Genomic DNA, 24,577 nt, shown 5'->3' with positions numbered 1-24,577 from the left:
ATTTCCATGTTCTCCTTCAGAAAACTAAAGCAATAAGGCTCCAGAAATGTGCAAATGCTAAATTATATGCATTATTCTGGTATATAGAGGAAGGCAATTTCAGTGCTGGTAAAGGGAGAGAAAAACATAAACGCAGTAGCTCTTTATAGTCCACTATGAGACCAAAAAGCACTCTATTAAAATGATTCTTGCAGATTGTTTTTAAATCAGAACAGATTAAAATAAATGAGACTGAAAGCTTACATGCAAATCATTAATGTTGTGTACAGGTATTTGTGTGATCATTAATTTGAGACCTGTAATGATATGCTGAACTAGTGAGTGTGAAAGTGTTGACACCTCTACACTTAGCTGCTTCTGTATGAAAGGTAGTGTGTTTCTGTATAACCTGAATTTATATGGCATTTTTCTAAGGTTGTTTAATACAGCCTTGAAGAAGGTGTTGCTTTCAGGGGAGAGGGGAGAGATGGGAAGAAAAGTAGTTCTTAATAATAGCATTCTTGATAATGTCTTTATTTTAATTCCTTTAGACTATGTCTGAATGTATCCAGCTCTCATTTGCTGTTTGTAGAATTGGCATTTACACGGTAAGGCAATGTTCTAACTAAGTATTTTTTGTTAGTGTTAATGCCATTTGAGTGAAAAGAAGTTACTTAAGTTTTTTAAGATTGGATTGAAATAATGCAGATAGCAGCAGGGATTTGTCATGCTAGTTTGCATAAACAAACTACAGTAGATTTTTGTCCTTTCAAAGATTTACTAAAACCAGAAGAGAAGTATCCTTCACTTTAGTTAAAAAAAGGTAAAGAAAAATTCAGCCAGCCTCTTGAGGTGTAAGAAAATTTAGAATTCATGGGCATCAGTTGCTGAAAATTCTTGCATAATGTAATTGCTGGAGGGTTTATATACATTTGCCATTAAATATCTGTGTTTGAGTAATGTCACATATTAAAACATGTTAGCTAAATGCACATATTTTAAATTTTGTCTGGGGAGCCTTAACATTTTAGAAGTGCTTTTAAGTTAAAATTAGCAAACCTTATATAAAAGAAATAAGAAGTTTACTTCAGTTATGTATCCCAAATATATTAGCATTTTTTTTCTGCTCACAATTGTTCTACTTAATAATGAGAATAGCTAGATGAATGGGGTTTTGTAAAAATTAAATTTAATTAATACTTTACAATAATGTACGGGAAACAGAGCTTACACAGTGCGTAAGACTTGATTGCTCAAATCATGCTTCATAACCTGGAGCTTTTGGAGTGGGAATGCTGCTCCTGATGTTAACACTTTTCAGGAGGAAGTCTGGAATGTACCACTTCATACAGTCAAAAGTATAGGTGAGTTTTGAACAGTGATGAGTGCTATGTGCCATCAGTAGGTCTTACATGAGGACAGAATCTCAAAGCTTAACATTTGCTTTTGTTCACAGAATTTGGTTCCAGGTAGTATTTAATATCTGCTTGGGGTTTTTTTCCCATTATATTTGTCTGCTTTAAATGGTAGAAAAAGAGGAGTCAAAGGCACATTTCCTTATGGTATTTAAATTTCTTAGGAAGACTTCCTGTATAAAAATTACTTTCTGTATAAAAATTACTGTGTGATAAGAATCACACAGTAAGATCCCTGTCTTAAGGATCAGGGAGGGTTACAGTCTGAGGTTTCAATGGTTGCAAGGTACTCAAATGGTCTGCTAGCTCTTTAGAGGCTAGAGTAAGCTGCTCAAATTCATTTGAGAGAATGTCCAAGTATAAATATATGTGTATTTCAGACCTGGGTAGGAGAAGGTAAAATGTAGTACATCTCTGACAGTAATCAGTTCTGTTTTAGTTTAAAATAGGTCAAGTGTTACCTGTATGCTAGAGTGCTCTGCTAAGTTGTGGTAGCTGCAGTTATAGTGATAGCTGAGTAACTGGTATCTCTGACATTTTGGGCAGCAAAATATTTAATTTTATCAAATGTTTAAAATTGAAAAATAAAGCCAGCTTGTGTCATTTATTAAAATGCTGAAAGAAATTTATTTCAATGACTGCTGGTACTTAAGGGAGGATAGTGAGGAGGATGATGACTAGGCTTCAGAGCATCTGGAGATGCAGTGTTATGGCCACAGTGTATCAGGCAGAGCATGCCATGTAAAGTGCATTTGAAGGCTAAAATAGCTCCTTTAGGAAAATGCTGGCTGCAGAGAGTACTTGCTTACATAAAATGCCTGTCATTGCAAAGGTGAGTTTCTGACTGTCGTTGCAAAGGTGAGATGATCTGACTGGAGAGTAGGTTTGTACAGTTGTGGTGTCATAGTAAACAGAGAGGCCTGCTGACATGAGAGCTGTGCAGAAACATAGTATGATAGCTTCTGCCTGTGCATCATACCCTGATTGTGCTTGTAACTGTCACTGGATTTGTTGCTCAGGTGTGTCAGAAGTCTGGCAGCTGTCAGGTATTGAGTGCTCCATGTCAAGAATGTCAAGAAGCAAACCTCCACAAAACTCCAGTTTGTATTTCCCTTCTAACTAATTCTTTGGGTCTTGTGCTTTCTGCTGTGTGCTATTTTGCAGATTCAGTTGATTTTGTTTGCTAGCTGATTGATTTTTATCCAAATCTAAGCAGTCTCTCAGATGGTAGTCCTTAGCAGCACCATGTGTTCAGCTTGTACTGAGGTACTTGGATACTTCCTGTTCTGCATGTCCTCATGGTACAATGCTGCAAGTAAGGCTCTTAGTCCTTTGGACTACAGATATCTCAACTGTTAGTCTGTTATCAAGCTGCTTATCAGTAGCACTCTAAAGCACTCATTAAATCAACTGTACTACACCATTAAATAGGCTTCCTGTTTTTATGGAATGTACAGATTATGAGATGGGGGAAGAGTTTATATGGTGATCTATGGCAAAACAACCTGTGCTGCCTTCAGCAAGGAGAAAACCTGTATCTTTGCAAGAATACAGGAGGAGATGTAATGCCTATTTCAGGTGAATTAAGTAGATGAGATTATTTTTAAAGTGTATACCCTTTAAGGGAGAAAGAGAAAAGCAGAGGTGGTTATTATGAAAACTATATAGATATTTGTAGGGGTCTGAATTTGATAGATGTTTCTGTTTAGTTTTTCTTGGTTTCAAAAATATTTGTCTATTATTTATCTATAAATTTAAAAATATTTATCTATTATCAATAGATAAATTTGTTTCAAAGCAACACAAAGATAACAAAAAGCTCACTGTAGCTCTTTCTGCTTTCAAATGTTTGGTATGGCAAAAGTAATGCACTGTGGCAGCATTGCATTAATGCTGGCATCTTCCTGAAAATCATGAATAACCAATATCTTAGTTTTAGAAGCCTCTTAGTTTGAATTTGAATGCAATGAGAAGTGGGAATAAATTTTGCATTTTTACAGCTTTGCTTGCTATAGTTTGTATATGGTCAGTATAGTAAACAATACAAATATGCTTTTAGTTTTCTGATTTACTTTGGACTTACTTACATTTGTGTTTGTTTATAATGATAAATTCATGTCTTGAAATGGTTTGGCTGGAATCAGCTGTTGTACTAAGGAATTTGTCTGATGTTAGAACAAAACAGAAATAGCATTTACTTATGAAGTGGTGGAGAGGAAGCTCTTAAAAGAAGAGAAATCAATTAAGCCAACAACTAAAGGCAGCCATGAAATAGGAGGTAATCATGGGAACATGCCTGGGAGTTTTCTGGAGCCGGCTTCTGACTTAGAGTGTGGAAAGCTTCCTATGATTCTCTTCCCCTCCCTGACATGGTTTCCCATTGGAAAATACTAAGTTAAAGTAATAACAGTGTTCATATAGCATATCCTGTCTACTCCTCCCTTTCCCATGTCATGTCCTTGACATGAGCAGCAAAACAAAAGCACTAAAGTGCAGCAGGAAAAAGTCCTTTTATGTGCTACCCTTGGGGAAATGTAGATAATTCCATTCACAGTCAATGCTGATATTCTGTCGATAGTCTGTTGGAAAGGAAGGGTCTAAATGTTTTTAACTTCCAGCCTTAAGTGAAAGGTTCTTGCTGTCACTCCAGTCCTGGCAGTGACTTTTATTGGTGGGACTGTGCCTGCTTTGTTGTTGCAAGCCTGTAGTCAAGCTGCCTGAGCCATGCTAGTTGTGATTTGTGTTGCTACCAACCTAAACAGGTGAAAGCAGGGCAGACTGTCCTGATGTGTGCGTCACTCTGTGTGTATGAATGTTAGATATATTAAGGGTTTTGTACTATGAGCTGAGACTTTCTTTTCTACTTTTCCTGAAATAAAGAACAGTTGTAACATTTTTTCAAATGAGGAAAGTAAAGTCAGGTGAAAGGGGAGAGCATCAAGAGTGGGCCAGGAGTGTGGATCAGAATACAATTCTTTTCCCCTTTTTCTCCACAGAGTTTATTGGTTAAAGTGAACTGTGCTGACATTGCTGAAAGTCTGTCCTTGTGGTCAGAGCTCATGTTACCTGCCGAAAGAGCTCAGCAGCTTGGTGCAGCCAAAGCTGCTGGGACAGCATTGCTTCCCTGGGCTACTCAGTGACATACACTGCATTTCCAGCTCTTTGAGAACCTCTGACAATTAGTAATAGATTTCACTGGAAAAGGTATGGTTTGCCAAATTAGCCTGTTAATTTTTGTCAGAATCTCCATTGGGCAAACTTGCAAGTTGGAATAGAGCTTTGTCCTGGCTAGGGACTTCATGAATACAGGTTTTGTTGCATCTGATTTGTCTCTACTGTCCACGGCTCCTCCCTGCTCTAGAGAACAGCAGTGTTGTTCCACAGGCCATTAGCTTTAGGGAGGACAAAAGGAAAAGCCCAGATCATCATTACAAAAGGCTCAAATATTTTCTATTCCAACAGAATGTTGTTCAGTTTGCATTTATCAAAGCTGTGGTGTTAGTTATCCTGTACATAAGCGCTGTTTTGCTTCTTCCCTTTCGAAGTCAGGATTCCTAATACTCATTCTTGCTGCCTGTCCAGAAAACAGTTGTGTAATTTGTTGTCAAAATTTTGTATTTGCCTTCATGGTGCTCCACATGAAAATAAACTACTCTTGTTAGGCTCAGGGGGGTGATGGTATGAACATGGAATTTTTCTGATGGTCTCTGCTGAGCATCCTTTTTTTGGTGTAGTTTTCAAAGTAGCCTCTTTAATTACAAAAGGAAAAAATAATTTAATATAGTAGTTTTAGAGATAATTTGTAAGTACATTGCAAAGTAAAAATATTCAAAATTCAGACAGTTTCCTATGAAAAAATGATCTGTTTGAAAACAGAGGTGCCCTCAGATTGTGGACTTTGAAAGACAGCAGGGGATTCAACTAATGTTGAATTAGTGGCAAATTGAATATCTATTAGTTCACTGTATCATTTGAATTATTGAGCAGGTGAAAAAACTACAAGTCACTTTTCAGTGAAAGTGAATTTTTTCTTTCGCATTCTGTAACCCTGTGGTTGGGACCATGCATAACAATGAGATGTGCAGAAGAGCAAATTGATTTACAAGGATTCCTGACTGGGCAATTCTAAGTTGTGATGAAAAGCAAGCTCCCTGTGATTAGGATCAAAGTTGCATGTCCTGCTTCTATGCGCATGCAGTCATATCCTCTACTTTGTACAGCTGGATAAGTAAGAATCTAATAGGTGATCTGGAAGTGGAAATAGGGAAGAACAGTAATATGTATCACTCATAATGTTTTGCATGTAGCTGCAGGATTTTTTTATTGTTCTGGTTTTTTATTAGTCATAATCTTGCCAAAAACTGTGTTGCTTTTGTGTGTGAGTTGTAGAGTATTTGTTGTTAGTCTGTATTTGCCTTTAGTAGGAATTGGACAACCGCAGACCACTAGAAATTAAGCTTGCAGAATAATTGCATCTTTCACAAGACTCCATATTACAGCAGAAGTGTGAAAAGTTTGTTCTGCAGCTCCTAAACTTTTGTTCTGTGAGCTTGAAAATTGTCTATTAGTCTTAGAGTGAGAGAAGATTGCTTTTTCCTGTGAACATGCATGCACTGTATCCTGAGGCCATCAATAATAAGTTACTATTATGATTGCTACTGTAAATAGTTCAGCTGTTTTCTGAAGACATCCTGTGTTTGCTCAAGAATAGGTATCTGTTAAGGGAAGAAGTCATACAAGTGGACAGTAGACTAAAAAAGAAAAGGAAATGCATCAAATGCCACAAAAATGAATCTGTTCATGAGTTAGTTTTTCTTTTTGGTAGAAAGACACTTTTAATTCTTACCATCACTATACGTATATCCATAGTGTTTTTAATTTTTCTTCTCTCCCTAAAGTTGAAGATGTTTGCCTAGGTGTTGAACTTAATTTTCAAAGTTGTTTGCTGAATATCTGTTGCTACAGCTTCTTTATAATTATAGTCTTCTGACTTGAAAGTTGTTTAAGATTGTATTCATTTGTAATTAAATCCATAAATGATTTTGGAAAGGCTGTTCTACAGCATCCTTTAGAGCCTTTTAAAGTAAATAGTGCTTTTAGATTTGTCTTCTATTACAGTATTTGTGTTTTGATAAATTTGATTATATTGCATACAAATCATAAAGCTAGTTATATTTTATCATATGAAAACTTTTGAGTGCCATTTCATTTTATGGCAAGGATTTATATAGTACAAAACTATATTGAATTTTTACTGTGTTTATATTGCTGGGTATTATGTTGTTTAAGAGTAGAAAGCAACAATGTTTAATAGATGTCATAAATGTCATTATGATTCCACTCCTATGACTATATGTACCTTAATTTCAAAAGGAAGCTTTTAAGTATGTGTTACTAGATCTCAAATGCCATTTTGGGCAATAGACCTTTAGGAAATGGTAAAAATGTAAGAAGTGGTATAAGAATATCTTTTGTCAGGGAAAGCAAAGCTCCATACAGCTATGACATAGAGTGTTGTAACCAAGATTTTAAAATTCTGTTTCTGGTATTGTCACAATTTTCTGTGTCAATGCAGGCAAAAATCTAATACCTCTGTTTGCAGCCGTGTTTGTCCCAGGTCTTCCCAAACTTACAACTTGATTTTTTTAAGCTTTATTTAATGCTACCAGTGAATGTTCTAGATCTACCTTGTTTCTGGTGTCTTCAAAACCTCACTGACACAAATTATTTGTCATGCAATTATTTTATCATGGAATGTCCTGTGTTGGAAGGGACCTGCAAGGAACAGTGAGTCAAACTTCTGTTGCTGCACAGGACAACCCAAAAAATTCCAGCATGTGCATTTTCAAAATCCTTTTTGACTCATTTACTGGGACCTTTACATATGTCAGAAAAATAATACTGGTGGATCTTCAGATACAATCTTGCAGATCTTCTCATCTGAAAGAGGGTTTTTAAAAATTAGAGTAAGGAAAGCAGCAGCAGCCAATGGCATGAAATGTCCTACTTTCTCCTCCTCCACATCAAAGTGTAATTTAAGAGAGGGACACACAAGTCTGCTGTATGTTTCCTGGGCTTCCAGCTGGATGCTAATGACAGAACTGAGAGTAGCTGCTCAGTAGCATTTTCAAAGCTTCATTTTAGCCTTGGGCACGTGCTGGCACCATGTTGAACAGATCCGTAATCTTCCCGTGGTTTCTTTTTCAAAACAACATGTTTCTTCTTTTTCAAAGACAACCTGTTTCTATGCTGCAGCTGGGACTTTTACAAGGGCATGTAGTGCCCTTGTAAAGGAAAAGGGGGAATGGCTTTAAACTGAAAGAGGTCAAATTTAGGTTAGATATTAGGGAGAAATTATTTACTGTGAAGATGGTGAGATGCTGGTACAAGTTGCTATGAGAAGCTGTGGAAGCTCCATCCCTGGAAGTATTCAAGGATAGGTTGGATGAGGCTTTAAGCAACATGGTTAGTGAAACATGTCCTCAACATTAATAAATGTTGCATCTCAGGCAAAAATTCACAGCCCATCTTTTTTCACATACCTTTGTATCAAATTCCATTGATCATGGAGTTTTTTAATGATTCTTTACACTGAAATGTAGCCAGACAACATACACTTCACCCTAATGGAAGATTATTATTTGTTCCTCAATTCTAAAAGTGCACACACTTCCAAAACACGTGAGCTTTTGTTTCTTAACCAGGCCCATGTTGTGTTAGTGCTGCCTTGGAGATCTGCTTACTTTTAGTTGTCATCTTGGGTTTTGTGGAAGACATTCCATTGCAATTCTCTAGAATGCATATGTGTAAGTAGTAACCCATCTGTACAGGGTCATACCTAGAGGCCTGACAGAGGTTGCTACTTTGTTCCATACTGACTCAGGTCTCTGCTGTGACAAGCAAGCTACAGGCCGACAGGGATTACCTCAAACACATCAGTGTATTGGGAAATCATGCAAGATCTTGCCACGTGCACTTCTTGTCTGTGTGTGGAAAAAGAGGTGGGATTTGTAGTGATGTTAGATCTTTATAGGTAAAAGATCTGGAAGTGTGGGGGGAAAGTGAAGCAAATGTGTTGACTAAGACTTGACAAAGACTTCTCGTTATTGACATCAGGATTTGTGTTTCAGATACTTTTGCCTTGCTCTTCATAAGAGTTGTGTGTTGTTTTTTTTCTCTGCTTGAATTTATTTGCCTTGGAAGAGAATGAGTCTACTAAGAGAGAGACTTATGAGCAGACTGGGTCATAGTGTGGGATGTTAGGAGGAAGTAACTCTTAGTTTCAGTGGTTCTAAAATGCTTTTCACCATGCCATCTCACTTGACTTTGAACAAGAAGATGACTCTGAAAAGGATCAGATGGGGATATACACACCTTTTCATGCCAGATTAAAAAGCAATGGCCACGGTAGGTGAGAATCCCAAATACTGGACCTTAGCCTTGCAGAAAAGAATAATATAGGGTCATAAAAGAGTTTTAAATCCAAATAACCCTTAACTAAAAAAGTCAAAATGTATATTTAAAAAGAAAAAGAAGAAAACTAACCAACCAAAAACATAACCCAAAACAACTAGAAAACCCGAAAACCAACTACTGTGGAGTAAGCTAAGCTGTACTGAGGCTCTAGTACTATTGGATAATAAGCAAGAAAACCACAGTAAAAGAAACTGTTCTTTTAGGTGTGTTTTGTGCTGAGCCTGTAATTAATTAATCTTTTACAAGCAGTAACTTATCAACCACAATTTAGTGGTTGATAAATCAGCTCTAAATGGCAAATATGAATAAAGCTCTAAGTAAGTGCAAAATCTGAATGTATTTGGAATGCCTGTGGAACTCTACCTCATGAGGTTTTTATTATTCCATATGCTTATACTCTTAAATCTCCCAGATAGTGGCTCAACTTTCCAATGAGACATAAGCTATTTTGTTTTTCAGCAGGCTAAATTGAGGTGTAAAACCTCAGTGGCATTACTGATACTCCTCAGCAAGTTGTATGCAAGATCTTGTGGTTCCGAATCACAGTGCATGCCTTGGATGATTGGTGTCTGGGCATTTGAATATCTATATAAGCCTTCTACTCTTTTTATCATTGAAATTGGAATATAATTAGAAAGAATCTGTTGTGATGGCAAATTTGTTTGCAAATTCTTGCATGGGATTCAAAAAAGGGGTTTTGTGGCTTCCTTTGTGGGAGTTAAGTATTTTCTCTTTTAAAATTGTGTAGTGTGGGAAGCTCTTTCCTGAGGAAGGAAGATGTTAGTAATCTGCTCAAATTCTTGAGTAATTTTGTAAAGAATGCCACTTCATTTCATGTTGTCAGTTCTCTGTTCTCCTCTGACTTCTTTCAAGCTTTCTTTACAAGGCTGTTTTATAACATGTGTGCACCAGGTAAGCTGGAATAATTTTTTTCTCCTAGCATGTGATTCAAATGAAGTAACCATTTTTTCCCCATATGTGTTAACTGTGATATTGTGTGTGACCAGGGTTCAAGGTTTTCTGGTTTTGATTCCCTGTTCCCTTCATTGCTGGAATATTTTTAAGAAAAGCTGCTTGTGTTATATTGCAGCATGTGTATTGCCTGCTTACTATATCTACTGCCACAAGCAACTGCCAATTCCTTCTTTTCTTAAGGAAAAGTGGAGGACTGAAGAGAAATTATACAAGTGGTGTATAAATTTTTACTATTATATGTTCAGTATGTTGAACTATTGAACTAAGGACATGGCTGTATCCCTTAGCTCTTAAACTGACTTAAGTAAATTTCTGTTGGTTTTGTCTGTGTTTTGTACTGAAAACAGACTCCTTATTTGAAGAATAAGCTTTGAGTCTTGGTGGGATTTCCCAAGATGAATTTGGGGTATCAAAAAAAGTCTTTCTTTAAAGGTCTTTTTTAATAGCTCTTTTGGGTTTGACAAGGTTGAAATACATTTTGGAAGAAAGGCTTAAAAAAGTGCTTTATAGACAAATGACTTAAAAGTTTATGTGTTACTGACACAAGACTTCATGGAACAGATTGGTGAAGTATAAGAAGCCTCAGAAACAGGGAGTCTCCCTTAATGCACAAATGTTTCTGTTTTTCATGTTCACATGATGACATCATAACAAATAGAGCTGAAAGGAGCAAGAGTCATCTAATTAATTCCTGGCTCAGAAGCAGGATGAACTATGACCAAACCAGCTCTGACCAGACTGCTTTTCTAAAGAAACCACATCGGGTTCAATAATCTCTTCTGACAAACTCTTCCTGCACTCAATGGGCCCTACTTTCTACACACTGTTTTTCTAAGATCTAGTCTGAATTTCCTGTTAATCTTTCTTGCTTCACTTTAAACTTTTTAGCTCAAGGTTACATGGGGCTTAGAGCAACCTGGTCTAGTGGAAGCTGGCCTTGCCCTTGGAAGGGAGATTGGAACTAGATTATCTTAATGGTCCCTTCCGACCCAAACCGTTCTGTTATTCTTTGTCTTACAGACAGCAAAAAGGTGCACTCTTTGTTGGATTAAAAACTGCCTGGATGGCTGGGCCCAGAGAGTGGTGGTGAGTGGAGTTCCATCCAGCTGCTGGCCGGTCATGAGTGGGGTTCCCCAGGGCTCAATACTGGGAAAACTTCTGTTTGACATCTTTATCAATGATCTGAATGAGGAGATCAAGTGCACCCTCACTCACTTTGCAGATGACACCAAGTGGGAGTATTGATCTGCTGGAGGGCAGGAAGGCTCTGCAGAGGATCTGGACAGGCTGCATTGATGGGCTGAGGCCAGTGCTGTGAGGTTCAACAAGGCCAAGTGCTGGGTCCTGCCCTTGGGTCACAACAGCCCCAGGCAGTGTCACAGGCTGGGGCAGAGTGGCTGGAAAGGACCTGGGGGTGCTGGTGACAGCAGCTGGACATGAGCCAGGGTGTGCCCAGGTGGCCAAGAAGGCCAATGGCATCCTGGCCTGGATCAGCAATGGTGTGGCAGCAGGACCAGGGCAGGGATTGTCCCCCTGCGCTGGGCACTGGTGAGGCCACACCTCGAGTGCTGTGTCCAGCTCTGGCCCTCACTGCAGGAAAGACACTGAGGAGCTGGAGTGAGCCCAGAGAAGGGCAATGGAGCTGGGGAAGGGTCTGGAGCACAAGTCCTGTGAGGAGCAGCTGAGGGAGATGGGGGTGTTTATCCTGGAGAAAAGGAGGCTCAGGGATGACCTTATCGCTCTCTGCAACTGCCTGAAAGGAGGCTGTGGCTGGGGACAGTCAGCCTCTTCTCTGCTGACAATGTGATAAGAAATGACCTTAAGCTATGCCAAGTGAAATTTAGAGTGGATGTTAGGAAAATGTGTTCCGTTTCTTTTTTACTTAATTTTTTTTGGTATTTTTACTTAATATCCACTAATACCTTCCATCAAAATTGCGCCATGGAAAAGGGTGGTCAAGCTTTGGAACAGGCTTCCCAGGCAAGTGGCTGATTCACCAACCCTTAGGGTATTTAAAAGCTTTATAGATGTCGCAGTAAGCGATTTGTTTTAGTGGTGGACTTGGCCATGCTGGGTTAATGCTTGGACTTAAAGATCATAAAATGGTTCTAAGAGTCTTTCCTATGTATAATAGTAAACTTTGAACTAAAAAAAAAATTTCAAAATACATCCATCATTGGGTGGTATTTGGTTTACAAGGAGTATGACTTGCTGTGTAACTAGATTACAGTCCTTAGTTACCTGCATTTCACAGAACTGTAAAAAAGTTTGTGTTGGTGTCATTGAAACTGCAGGGAAGACAAAAACTCTCCAATGTTTTTAGCGTTACAGAATTAAAGCATTACTTTATTCTAGCCAGGATGTTGTTCTGGCCAGGATGTGCAACAATTCCATGTCCACATTGTCTGTGTTGTGCAGAGAAAATTGTCTAATCACACATAATTTTTACAAGAAATTAATTGGATCATTGTTCATTGGTACCAAGTTACACAGTTCTTTGTATTTGGTTTCCTATTGGTTATTGATCTCTTCGCCTTTGATGGTTCTCATTCTTTGTTTTCTTACCTATCTTTTCCTAGACCAGCCATGCCAGGGGTGATTTTGGAGATGATGTTTGTTAATGGTCCTTATCTCTTATGTATTTTCTGTGTTACTCCAAATCTGCTGAGGTGTTAAGGTCATCAGGCCTCGAGTGATGAAACAGTCCTTTGAAAGGAAACTTAAAGCCCTCTACCCCAGGCAAAGGTGAACAAAACCCCTGACTAAAATGATATAAAAATTTTAAACTTTTATAATTTTCAACAAGATGAGGAAGGAATGTTAAAGATCATCCAGTTCCAACCACCCTTCCATGGGCAGGGACACCTTCCAGTATCCCAGACTACTGAGGGCGCCTTCCAACCTGGCCTTGAACACTGCCAGGGATGGGGCATCTACAGTTTCTCTGGGGAACCTGTGCCAGTGCTTAACCACCCTCACAGTAAAGAATTTCTTCCTAATATCTAACTAAACTTCTTGTCTTTCAGTTTAAAGCCATTGCCCCTGATCACTCTCCCTCTTATTTATGTATTTATTTTATTAATTTAATTTTTATTCATTTAGTTATTTTTGATTTAGTATTCAGTTTTATTATTGTTTTATTATTACAGACCAAGTAACTCCAGTGAAGGTGTTTACTGTGGTCTTTTGCAGGGAGAACTCATTCTATTTGTGATTTAACATTCAGAAAGTTGCTAAAAGTTGGAAATGTGTCTATAGGGCTAAGCCAATATATGTGGTTTTTATGAACTGTAGTGTTCTCTTTTTTTTCTTTCTTTCTTTTTTACTGCTAAATATATGAACAAATGGTAAATTTGTTTCACATTCTGGTTGCATGTCACCAAAGGCCAACGATTGGCTGTCAGTGCCAGAACTCTCTTCAACTTTATCTTCAGACAGTTCTTGCTACTTTTTATAACTTAATGTTTCAGTAACAAAACATTAGATTACAAAATTACCAGTTTTTGAGGTTTTCTCCCAATTTGTGCTTTAATTATATGCTCCTACTTACTTGAATTAAAAGGTTAAAAATCCATTAGAAAGGTTGTAATTTTTTATGGAGGAGAGTTTCTTGATTACCCACACCAGTTTCGGACTGCCCTTGTGAGCTGAAGAGGCAAATAGCAGTCCTTACCAAGTAATGTGATTTTTTTTTTTTCAGTTCTATCACTATCAAAATGGCACAGTTGAACTATGTCAGAACTGGTTCAGTATATTTACAAGAAGAGATACTGTGCAGCTGGTTTTAGACCAGCTTATATCTTTGAAATACCCTTACACATTTCCTGATCAGCAGGTCCTAGCTGTCTTATGAGGTGAAATTAATGTTAAACTTCTCCATTTTGTACAAAACCTAATGTGAGTTCCCCTGTTTAAAACTGAGGTGGAATGAAGTTCAAGAACAAGGAGAAGAAGCTGTTTAGGGAGAAGTAATTTTTCTTTTAAATTACATGGTGGAAGTGTGGAATAAGTCCTCAAATGGAGTAAAAGCAAACTCAGAAAAATGAAAACCACAGGAATGAAAACTAATTTTCAAACAATACATTTCCTTGGCGTATTTTCAAGAAACATTTGTAAGCAATTTGGTTTTGGGCTAGTTCCTATTGTGTAAAATTAAAACAGAAGTAGTTTGTATTGTTAGATATTATTGTAATACTGATTTTTGCATGGCGTATTTATTTAAAATTAAGCCCAAGTATACAAGTCAGCTTGTTTTCAATGATGTGACTGGAGACAATTATCTAATAATTTGAGCAGATGGCTATATACAATTTCTGTCCTAGAAGTACCTTTGCAATTGTGAAAGAAAACATTATATTTGTAGAACTCAGCATCACATGTAGTTTTTTTCAAAAGAACTTGAAAACAGAATGCTTTCATAATGGTGGTTAATAGTATGAAATATATTTTACAGTGATTGTGACAGTAAGATGATTTAAAGAAACACTCTCTGTATATGGAGGACTTCACCCATAATTCAATATTTTTGAGGGTTGATTTGGCTTGCTGTGTTTTTGTGGAACTTGTTGGGTTTTTCTCCTCCCCCATGCCCCAGCTTCTCTTGGTCTTCTTTTACAGAAATACAGTATATAACTTGAACTTCAAATTGTATTTTTGTGCTGAAATATAGAATTATTCTAGTAGATGATGTTCTATTTCATGCCAACAATAGTAATAAGACAAAGTAAAAACAGTTATGTATGGGTCCAGAGGTGTTCTGTGCTAGCTTGTGTCAGATGAGTGTAAGTATCTAGAGTACATTTTGTCTTGTAGAAAAAATCTGAATATAAGGAGTGCCTGAATGTAAGCTGTAGCCTTTTCAGGTAACCTTTCTCTTTAAGTAGGCAAGTGTCCAAGTACAGTCAGGCCTCAATTACATTTCAGTGCAGTGCTGCTATAATTAAGCCAGGAAAGGGTCCTTAGGCAGTGCCCAATTGTGCCTTTTTCAAGGGTTATGAGTCTTGGGAATGTGCAGAAGGGTGTAGAAAAACAGCTATACAGTAGCTTCTCTGGCAAAACTTGTGTTTGTTTCAGTCAAACATTTAGATCGAGCTACATAGACCTATAAACAATAACTTGAGTATTTTTTTCTATAGTTCAATATCCCCTTTATATTTCTTTGCTTAAAACTTAAAACCAACTGCTTCATGAGGAAATGATAAGGCTAACTTTATTTTTGTTGGGGAAATCCAGGTTGAAAGTTCTAAGTTGCCAGAGAGTGTGAATTGGAGGATATAAGTACAGGGAACCTCCCTATTTTAGCAGAAGCCTTTTTAAAGCTTTACACAAAGGGATCTATGGAACATGAACTAAACTTTTTTTCTAAATGGATAAACAGGATGTAGATATAAGTAATAATTCAATACAAACTTATTTTGGTGGAGCTTTCTCACACACAGCTTCTTGTATATTGAGAAATGCAATTTCCTTTCAGAAACAGGTTTTTCACTAGTTTCCGGATGGTGCTTAAGAAGAATTAATGCAACTAAAAAAGTATTTAAAACCTATTTTTCCAAGGGGTTGTAATTTCTTTTTGCTAACAGTATTTTTTTTTCTTAATCAAAAATCATTCTGAATTTTCTCAAATCTTTGCAAAATGCAAATAGTTGAGCAAGAAAGTGATCAGGTACTGGAGTAGAGACTTCTCATACCTACCTTGTTAATAAAACAAATGTTAAGATTCTGTCTTTTTAGAGCACTCCTATTCTTGAATACAAAGTTAATACTAGTTTAATGAAACTTTACTCAAAAATTGTATTCTGATTTATTGTAGTAATAATCACTCTATCAATTTAAGCCCCCTTATTTTTGTTTTGTTTAAATGTGCCTGCTCAGTAGCTTATCTGTAGTTTATTCCATACAGTCAAATCACTGTTGCTGACATACACTTTCTACATAGCAACAGTGAGAGCCTTTGTGAAGTTACCACAGACAGAGAGTTAACAGAGAGGCAGTAGCAGCATGTGAAACCACTTCTAATTCTGGCAGTATGCTTGACTACTTAATCTTCATCTTGAAAATCCTGTCCTACCTTGAGGGCAGATATCATGGTTGATGTAACCTGAAGAAAATAGGAAAATCTTCTATTGGCCATGATAGGGGAGTTGGGAAATACCTTTGTATGAAAGCAGGAAAGAAATGCTTGTCAGTCTTGTTGACATTTTATAACATCTTGTTCGGACAGGCTAGTTTTGAATCACTGGGGTGTCTTCAGGTTTAAAACAGTGGGAGTGAATTAAGGTACAGTTGGAGTTGGTTGCTTGGTTTTTTTGGCAGCATAGTTTGTATTAAGTTGCTTCTTGCTTTGAGTGGTGTTGCCACACAACAGACTTTGTATATTTTTATTCCTTTGTATTCTCCTATATTATCTTATTCTATAAAGTTAACTAGCTAAAATGTTTATTTTTCCTCCAATTTGTCTTTCATAATTAAATTTGAGATAATTCTCAGAGCAATACTACTACTAGCTAATCTTATAAATTTGCTAATTTCTTATATAATTTCTTTGAAGATGGACCATCTTATCTCAGCAGAAGTGGTTTCTCCTTTTAGTTGGGTCTAGTTTATAATACCTGATTCTTTCTTATGAGTATCTAAATTGTTGAGGGGAGCCAGGATCACCTTCTCTATCAGTGCTGGTAAGGGCTTTGTGCATTGCCTTCTACATTTGCCTTACCTTGTGTTATGGATTTATATGCTTGTTTTTTGCATTTCAATGGCCCAACTTCTGCTTCACTCAATCACCTGCTTTGATGAAATAATATGTTAGCTGTCTACTTCTTGAACTATGTTTGAATGGAAGGTCACTTGCGACACTTAAGCTAATCTGTTTTGTCTGTGGATCAAAATCATTCTCTATTATTGCTCCTCTGTTTTGTATAGAGAGAAGATTTTGGGGAGGATTCTGAGACCCAAGAGGTGTATGCATGCAATGTGCACTCATCCTTTCTTTGCCTCTTCCATGGTGGTTTTTTCTAATTGTTACAAATGGAATGCTTACTGCCTCAAGTGCTTGGTCTGCAAGATGTCTGTAAAGTTTCTTTGTTTTCTTTCTGTTCTAACCTTCCTCCTTTTCTTTATAATTATTTTATTTCATTATTTTATTTTATTTTATTTTATTTTATTTTATTTTATTTATTTTATTTTATTTTTTTTAAATGATCCTCCTTTTAAGCCAGTTCTTTATCTGAGCCCTGACTTAGGCGGTGTCTTCTGTAAGCTACTGACTGCTAAAAGTTCTCTGTGACTCTTTAGTTATTGTCTGTTATTTGATTTATTTCCTAAAACATTTTCTGACTGAAAAGTTATTCCTCAAAGAATTTTTTTGTTGTTGGCAGGCACAAAACATTGGTAATTTATCTTTTTTCTTTTCTGGTGAAGTGCTAGTTTTCTGACTTTGGAATTTCTTTTTTGTAATCTTTAATCTGCTATGAAGAATTGATAGATGACTTGAAGCTCAAAATATGTCCAGGGATTAGGAGAACAGAGCAAAGTAAATCTTCAAGATTGAGATTGTTCATCTCCTTATATGAGTAACTCTTTATATGAATAAATCTTTGTTTGGATACCTGCGCTTGTGGAAGACAGAAATTAGTGACTCAACAGTGATCATATCTAGTCCTGTGTTCCCACTGAAAGTAGGAAGATTCAGCACAGTGCTGAATCTTGAGTTTATCAAAAGTGGGTTTTACTTTCTATGTAGTTTACGCTGAATACCTCTCATGCCTCTCTGAAGCTGCTGTGAGTTCTTACTCCCAGCTTTTTGAATACACACTGCTGATTGGTTTTCTTCAGTCTACAGTAAAAACTTCCATAAATTAAGGGCTGTGGTTCTCAAAATCCGGTAATATGTGTTCTCAGAGAATTTTTAAAGGAAACCTGACAATTATTCTATCTCAAAACAAAAACTACCCCACCTACCTTTCCCAAATGAAAAATTAAGAGGGAGATGAGAGGCAGAGAGGAAGATTTGTGTTTCAGCCTTTTATGTGTAATTTGTGGAATTTGGGGAAGATGCATATTCTTGTGCTGAGCAATTTGTTATTTTTGTGAAAGCCTTTTCTAAGACATTGAAAGGAATGTGGAGGACAGTGGTATCAGGGTTCCTCATTGCCTGGTCTCTGGTTCACATGACTGAATTAAATTTGGTTGTTGGATCTGAGATCAATAATATGTTTTTTCTGAAATGAAACTATCTGGCCTGTGTTGCTTCCTTTATTTCCACTATGTTGGGAGGTGGTTTGCCTATGAGCTGGTAATTTTACCTGCTCTGCACCCTGAATGTGGAGCTCAGGTGTTGATAATAGCCTCCTACTGTCAGTTCTTTGGCACATTTGATTAAGGCACCTGGTAGCTAAAGTAATTTAGCACAACTGATGTCTCGGGGTCTGTCTCATAGTAACATTTGAATAAAATTAATGGCATACATTATTTGAAAACTCTGGTTATAGTTTCCATTTTTCAACTAATTGCACTTTTTTTGAAAATTAGTACCAGAAGCAGTGACAATACTTGTTGTGAGCAAATTACTCATGTAGACATGGTCTGTTCTTCTTCCTGAGTCACAGTCATTATTTTGGCTTATGCCTTTGCATTGCTAATTTGACTGTCTCATAACAGATTCTGTAAAATTGCTCTCTGCTTCAGTTGTCTTGCTGCATGACTGGTCATAAGAAACATGTCCTACAGAGCTACTTTTTAAAGCTTGTGTGCTTCTATACCATGTGGGTATTGCCTGAGGGTTTAACAAACTGGGATTGCAAAGCAGTGTTTGCTTATTAAAACTCAGAAGAGTTTATCACTTACAGTATATATAGTTTAATGTAAAATTACTGAGAAAAATCATGCTATGCTTTAGAGAGTGGTTATAACCCATTAAATTACTATCTGGTGATTGCCCCCTCTCTTCCAGGACTGTGGGTTTAGACATTGTGAGACTGGTCCTTCTCTGCCCTTATTTTCAAGTGGACATTCAGCTATTAAGCATGATGTTAGTTTATTTTTTCCTAATGTCTCCAATCCTTTTGCAGAAACTTATGGAGAATTTAAAATAAGCAAATATTCTCCTTAAATTTTACTGGCATTTCTTAAAAAAATCTTGCAGACTAGTCTTCTCCACTCCCCAGCACTGTCTAGCAAGAGTCAATGTTACCAGTGGTTATTCATCTTAACTTTAACTGCTGCTAGTAACTTGTTTCTTCCAGGTCAGGCAATTGAGAAACAGCTGCAGTTCCTGGATATAGATATCAAAGTTCACACCTTGCCCTGAAGTGGCTGAGCTGTGGCCTGCTAAAGGTAGATAGTTGTTCCCTGGTTAATATAAGTGCTTCAGGAGCTACTGTGAATTGTGTAGCTCAAATCTTAATTGGTATTATTGAATCTGTTGACTGGCAGACTCTGGGCATAAAAATTAATATTAAAATACTATTTTATCTTTTGTCAGATGTCAAATGAGTTAGTGCACAGAAATTGAACAGACGGTATCATAAGTTTGTGATACTAATACATTATTTGAAAACGAATTCAGACAGCAAGTGGACTCTTGAGAAATGACATTGAATTGAATGTTATAAAAATACAGTCTGACACAGCCTTGGTGTGTAAACCAATTTAATTGTAAATCAATTAAACTGCACATGAAGAGATTTCCTAGGTACCAGTTCAAAGGGGGAAGATAATGAAACCCAGAAACTGGGTATAGTGCAATTAAAAAGGGACAGATTAGCTGGGTTGCAAAGGGGAGGTCTGTACCCACTTAACAATTGTTTCATATTTTAGTTAATTTGAAAGAAATGAGCATGAATGCATGTTGAATGAAAGAGCTACTGAGAAGGGACAAAGCTATGACAATTAGTGGACTGCTATGACTGGATAAAACTTTGTTTTCTTTGGAAAAGAAGCAAACATGGATGCTAGAAACAGGATAGTGTTGCAGTTTGATAAATAACTGTCGTTCCTTTACCTAAAGCCTTGACAGAGGTCTTTTTTGGTCTCTCTGCTGATAATGTATGGAAATAAAATCTGTTTAAAAAAAAAAAGGACAGTTTTAAAATCCTTCACATTCTGATTTCAGAAGCTACTGCAGAATTTGGGACTCTTATAATAATTGCATTAAAGCAGAAAATTAATTTTTGTAGAGGGTTGTAATTTTTTTGTAGTATGTAGAGGAGCTTGCTGCTGTAAGATCATGTTGGAGTTTAACAGCATTTGGAGGACTAAGTATTTATATGGGTATTTAATTATATTTGCCCTGAATAGCAAACAGTTTTAGAGGTATGAAACCTCAGGTTTTCATGAGGTAATCTGCAAACAATATCTCAGTCTTACACACGCATACTTCAATGCTTTGTTGTACATTTTGCCCTAGCAGCGACTGCTAGACATAGAATCACGGGATCAATTAGGCTGGAAAAGACCTCTGAGATCACAGAGAGCACCTTGTGAACTAGACCATGGCACTAATCTTCCTTAAACAATTCTAGGGATGGTGACTCTGCCATCTCCTTGGGCAGGCTGTTTCAATGCTTGACAACCCTCTTGTGAAGTAACTCTTCCTTATGTCCAACTTGAACTTTCCCTGGTGCAGCTGGAGACTATGCCCTCTTTTCCTGAAAATTTACACTGAAATCTGTTTTACTCTCCTTACTAAAACACAATCTGTAAATGTCTGTTCCTAAAAACAATCAACTTTTATGAAGTTGCAATCTATTTATACTTAGCCCTGTTAGCATTTTCTACTCACTGCTGAAAGTTCTGTCCTAGGATTAAGAAAAAATTCATCTTGTCTCCCCTTTGACAGATGTACCTATTAGTAAACTCAGCCCAGTTTTAACACATAATCAGTCATAACCTTCTGGTTATGATCCAGTGCTGAAGATACAGAAGGACTTCTACAGAAGTATCTTTGGAACTGGCAGACATATGTGGAATGTTCTGGTACCGATGACAAAAAACACTTCCTTGTCAGTGTTCTGGCATCTTATTTCTTCTTCTTCATTAGCATCTAAAGCTATGGTCAAATGCACCTTGATCTGCCTGGAATGGATGGAGAAAAGCATGGTTTCCTGTCTTAGCTGATATAACATAGTTAGAATGCTCCCATATCTGCTCAAGTCCAAGTCACCCAGTTTAGTTTTAAAGCACTGTCTTTAATAATTTATGCATTTTCTCTTTCCAGGAAAGCAAGTGGAGATTCTGCAAGTATTCCTTTAAATCTGACATATGAGTCACATTTTCCCTACATGTATCAAATTCTTCTAGACCATTCAAAATTTAGGAGATATTAGAATTTGTCTGATTGCAAATCCAGGCTGTCACAGATTGGGAAATATACAAGCAAGATAATCCTGCCTAATTTGCCTTCTGTGTTTCATGTGTGTTTTGGTATAGGCTTTAATTACCTAACATTGCTTTGTTTTCCTTCTTCCTTTCCCCATTGAACCCATGAGTCATTCATTGCACAGGATGGGTGGTGGTGGTTTAATTAGCTACTGCTAACAATTGTGGAGAAAAAATGAGTTAGATGTTTTTGCCTCAAATTGTTTTTTGCTGTTTGTTCTGAAGGTAGAATTAGAACACAAAGATGGCCATATTAGGTCAGTCCAAACACATTGCTTGACCAGCAATTGCCATAAACAAATTCTTAAAAAGTTGTAAGAACAGGAAATGTGTTAGCACTAATGTTACCTACATTACAAGTTTTCAACTCGTTTAAGTCCAAGAGATTTTGGAGTTTTTTGTGGCTTATGTTCTTTTATCATCAGTAGATTTGCATCTCTGACTGTGTCCAGCTTCTTCAAGAAGTCAGGAAGAATACTTGGCATCTTTTGCAAATGAGCTGGTGGTTCTTTGGGTGCACTACCAGTTCCACAAGGAGCCACTTACGTCCTTCTGAAGCTGTGTCTGATGAACTGGACTGAATGGCTGTTAATCCTTGTGTGAGAAGAGGTGTTTGCAGTTACCTTTACCACCACGCTCTAGAATCTACCTAAACCTTCATATTTGTGCCAGACCTCTCTAAAATTCTCTTTTCCTAAATAAAGAAACTAAGATTGCTTAGGTTTAAGATTACTTGAAGCAAATGTTATCCCATATTTTTATTGCCCTTTTTTGTCTTTTTAAGAGCTTTTTCTGCATCTGTTTACATTTTTGATATGAAGAGAATAAAAAATGTTGTATCTTAGGTATAAATATGGTTATATTAAAACACAGATTTACACAATGGCTTGATGATGTTCCTGTCCTTAATTCTATTTCTTTTTTTCAATCAGGGACTAAACTCCTGTTTTAAAAGTATTGCCATAACCCCAGATCTCTTTTCTGAGCAATAGACCATATCAACTTATTAGGACTGCTGTTTTTTTTTCCCTACATGTAGATCACTTTATTTGCTGTATGTCACCTTCCATTCTGGAGTCTGTTCAGTTTCACATTGTCCCTCCATGAAGCTTTATCCCGTACTGTTTTGAGTAACTGGATGTTTCTTTCTGCTTATCTTTGCCACAGCAGATCATCACAGTTCATTGAGAAATTCTGCAAGTGGCCTCCCTGCACTGCACAACTGACCCTCTGTTTCCTGACACTTAACCAATTACTTGTCCATACAAGGCTTTTCTTTTTCTGTCATGATGACTTGGGTTTCTTCAGGTTTTGAATAATTTTGTAGAAAGCTTACTGAAAATACACCTTGACTATGCTTTTGTGGATCTTTCTGTGGCGGTTGTGGCTACTGTCAGGGTACCTCACAAGTGCTAAATTTTATTTATTCATATTGTAAAATATCTTCAATTATGGAGCAGGGCGTAAAGTAGCTGAAGTCTAAACTGTGTAATAACTTACTCCCCAGTTTCAGACTCACTAATTTTTTTCTCTCAGTTTTTCCCCCAGAATTCTCATCCTCCTGGAACATGCCATAATTTCTGCTACATATCCATAATGCTGACTGTAACAATGACTAGTTCTTCTGTAAGTCATGCTCCACCTAAGTCATGCTTCTGTTGGGTATCTAAAATAGCATTTCTCTGTGAAATGTGTAAGTGTTCTAACAGAGCCACTCCGTGGCAGAAACAATGGAATTACATTTACCAAGCTGGAAGTCTTCTGCTTGTAATGAGAAAATCTTTTACCTTGTTCAAATTTCAACAACAGTGTTGTATAGTCTATAGATTTGTAAAACAGACTAAATTTGCTATAATTTGTTCTGTATAGTCCAGGATTGTTGCAGTACCTTTGTCTTCACTGTCAAAAGACTTAAGAGGGACAAATAAACATAATTACCAGAGACATTTCTTTGTCACTTCAAATCTGAGATTGGTGTTTAGGACACCAGTGGTCCTGTGGTACCATCCAGCATTGTATGGTGTATGAAGAGTACAGCAAAGGCCAGCAATGCACCACATAATGATTGATCCACATAATGATATGTGGCAGCAATGTGATAGCAAGTTACTTTTCAATTTTATTCACTGTACTCATATACTTTTCCCAGGAGTTGTGTGAAATGCTGTGTAAATTATTTGTTTTCTTGCATTTTGAATGGCACATCTCCATTTTCTTTTAAATTAAATTAAAATAATAATAAATTAAAAGACAATTTAAAAAAAAAAAACAAAAAAAAAACCCAAACAAGTTTCTGTAGAACAGAAAACAGATGCATAGTAGGAGACAACATGGAAAATCCCCATTATCCCACTATTTTACTGTAGTGGAAAAGTTGGGCTTGGAAAGAGGAGGTTTATACACATAGATTTTTATTCCTGTCTGGCACAGAATTGGATTTAATCACCGTGTCCTGATATTGTGAAAGGAGGTCTTCACCAATGTTTTTTGGTAGTCAACACATGCTGGGGTGTGCCCTAAAGGTACCTTTGAGCCCAGCCAGTAAAAAGATTTCTCTCTGCTGCAATCTTACAGCTGCAGGGGAGTGATAAATTAAGTGTGAACGTGAGAGTATATATTTGCCAGTAGATAATAAAATTTGGCAATAGATAGTTGTCTGATCTACTGTTGTTGTCATGCAAGAGGTAGGAGGCAGAGGGTAAGGGAACAAGTAGGAGAAAGGAAGTAGGAAGATGGGGATTTGTTTCATTCGCCATCCCCTTATGCTTCTGCATTTCCCCAGGTGAAAGTAACAAAGTGTTTTTAGGATTTTTATTAACATTGTAGAGTATTAAGATTTCTACTGTTCTAGTATTGCCATCTATAAAGCTGTTTTTCCACATACACATGTAGTTCTTAACTGGTGTATTTATAGTAGCTGAAACACTTGAAGCTAGCAAAGAAAACAGGAAAGGAAGGAAAACAGAGGGAAGGGGAAAAGCAGATCAGTAGTTACAGGGAGTTTGTGGTAGATTGATTAGGAGGGGTGATGTATGTATTTGTATGCTTCTTTTTTTCTGCAATTTTTTGCATATCTCGGACATTTTTCCATTGGCAAAACAGAACATTCTACAAAAGGTGGCTTTTAGGATCTTTTAGTATAGGCCACATGGCTACAGCAGCAAAACCAGGTAATTTCCTAGACTTTGTGCAACTTTCTGCTCGGTCCTAATGTGTTGACTTCTTGCAATATTGTGTATGTAATGACTAATTGTAATTGAAATAGTAAGTTCATGTATAGGTAGAGCCTAAGTGAAGAACAAGAAGGTCAAAATGCTAAATTTTATTTCTTATTGCCTTTCCTAGTAAATCTCATT

The 24,577-nt window shown here is 37.0% G+C and overlaps 1 protein-coding gene across 9 annotated transcripts in view; it reads left to right on the top strand.

Moving 5' to 3' along the window:
- ARL15 (ARF like GTPase 15) overlaps window positions 1-24,577 on the top strand; it is a 224,384-nt gene that overhangs the window by 11,135 nt on the left and 188,672 nt on the right. For 2 of the 9 annotated variants that reach the window (XM_085567930.1, XM_085567931.1), the window contains exons 3-4: window positions 531-587; window positions 10,866-10,931. The exons of 1 other annotated variant lie outside the window; for it this stretch is intronic. In XM_085567930.1, the coding sequence (XP_085424056.1) occupies window positions 534-587; window positions 10,866-10,931 (120 nt within the window). In that variant the 5' untranslated portion in view covers window positions 531-533. Of the gene's footprint in view, window positions 1-530; window positions 588-2,582; window positions 22,848-24,577 lie in introns of those variants that run through there. 6 more of the 9 variants (XM_085567929.1, XM_085567936.1, XM_085567934.1 and 3 more) reach the window with 5 other exon arrangements.

The sequence above is a fragment of the Lonchura striata genome, chromosome Z (genome assembly GCF_050655825.1).
Source record: "Lonchura striata isolate lonStrDom1 chromosome Z, ASM5065582v1, whole genome shotgun sequence".
Taxonomy (NCBI): Eukaryota; Metazoa; Chordata; class Aves; order Passeriformes; family Estrildidae; genus Lonchura; species Lonchura striata.
The sequence above is the reverse complement of the archived record's forward strand: the minus strand, read 5'-3'. Positions and strand labels throughout refer to the sequence as shown.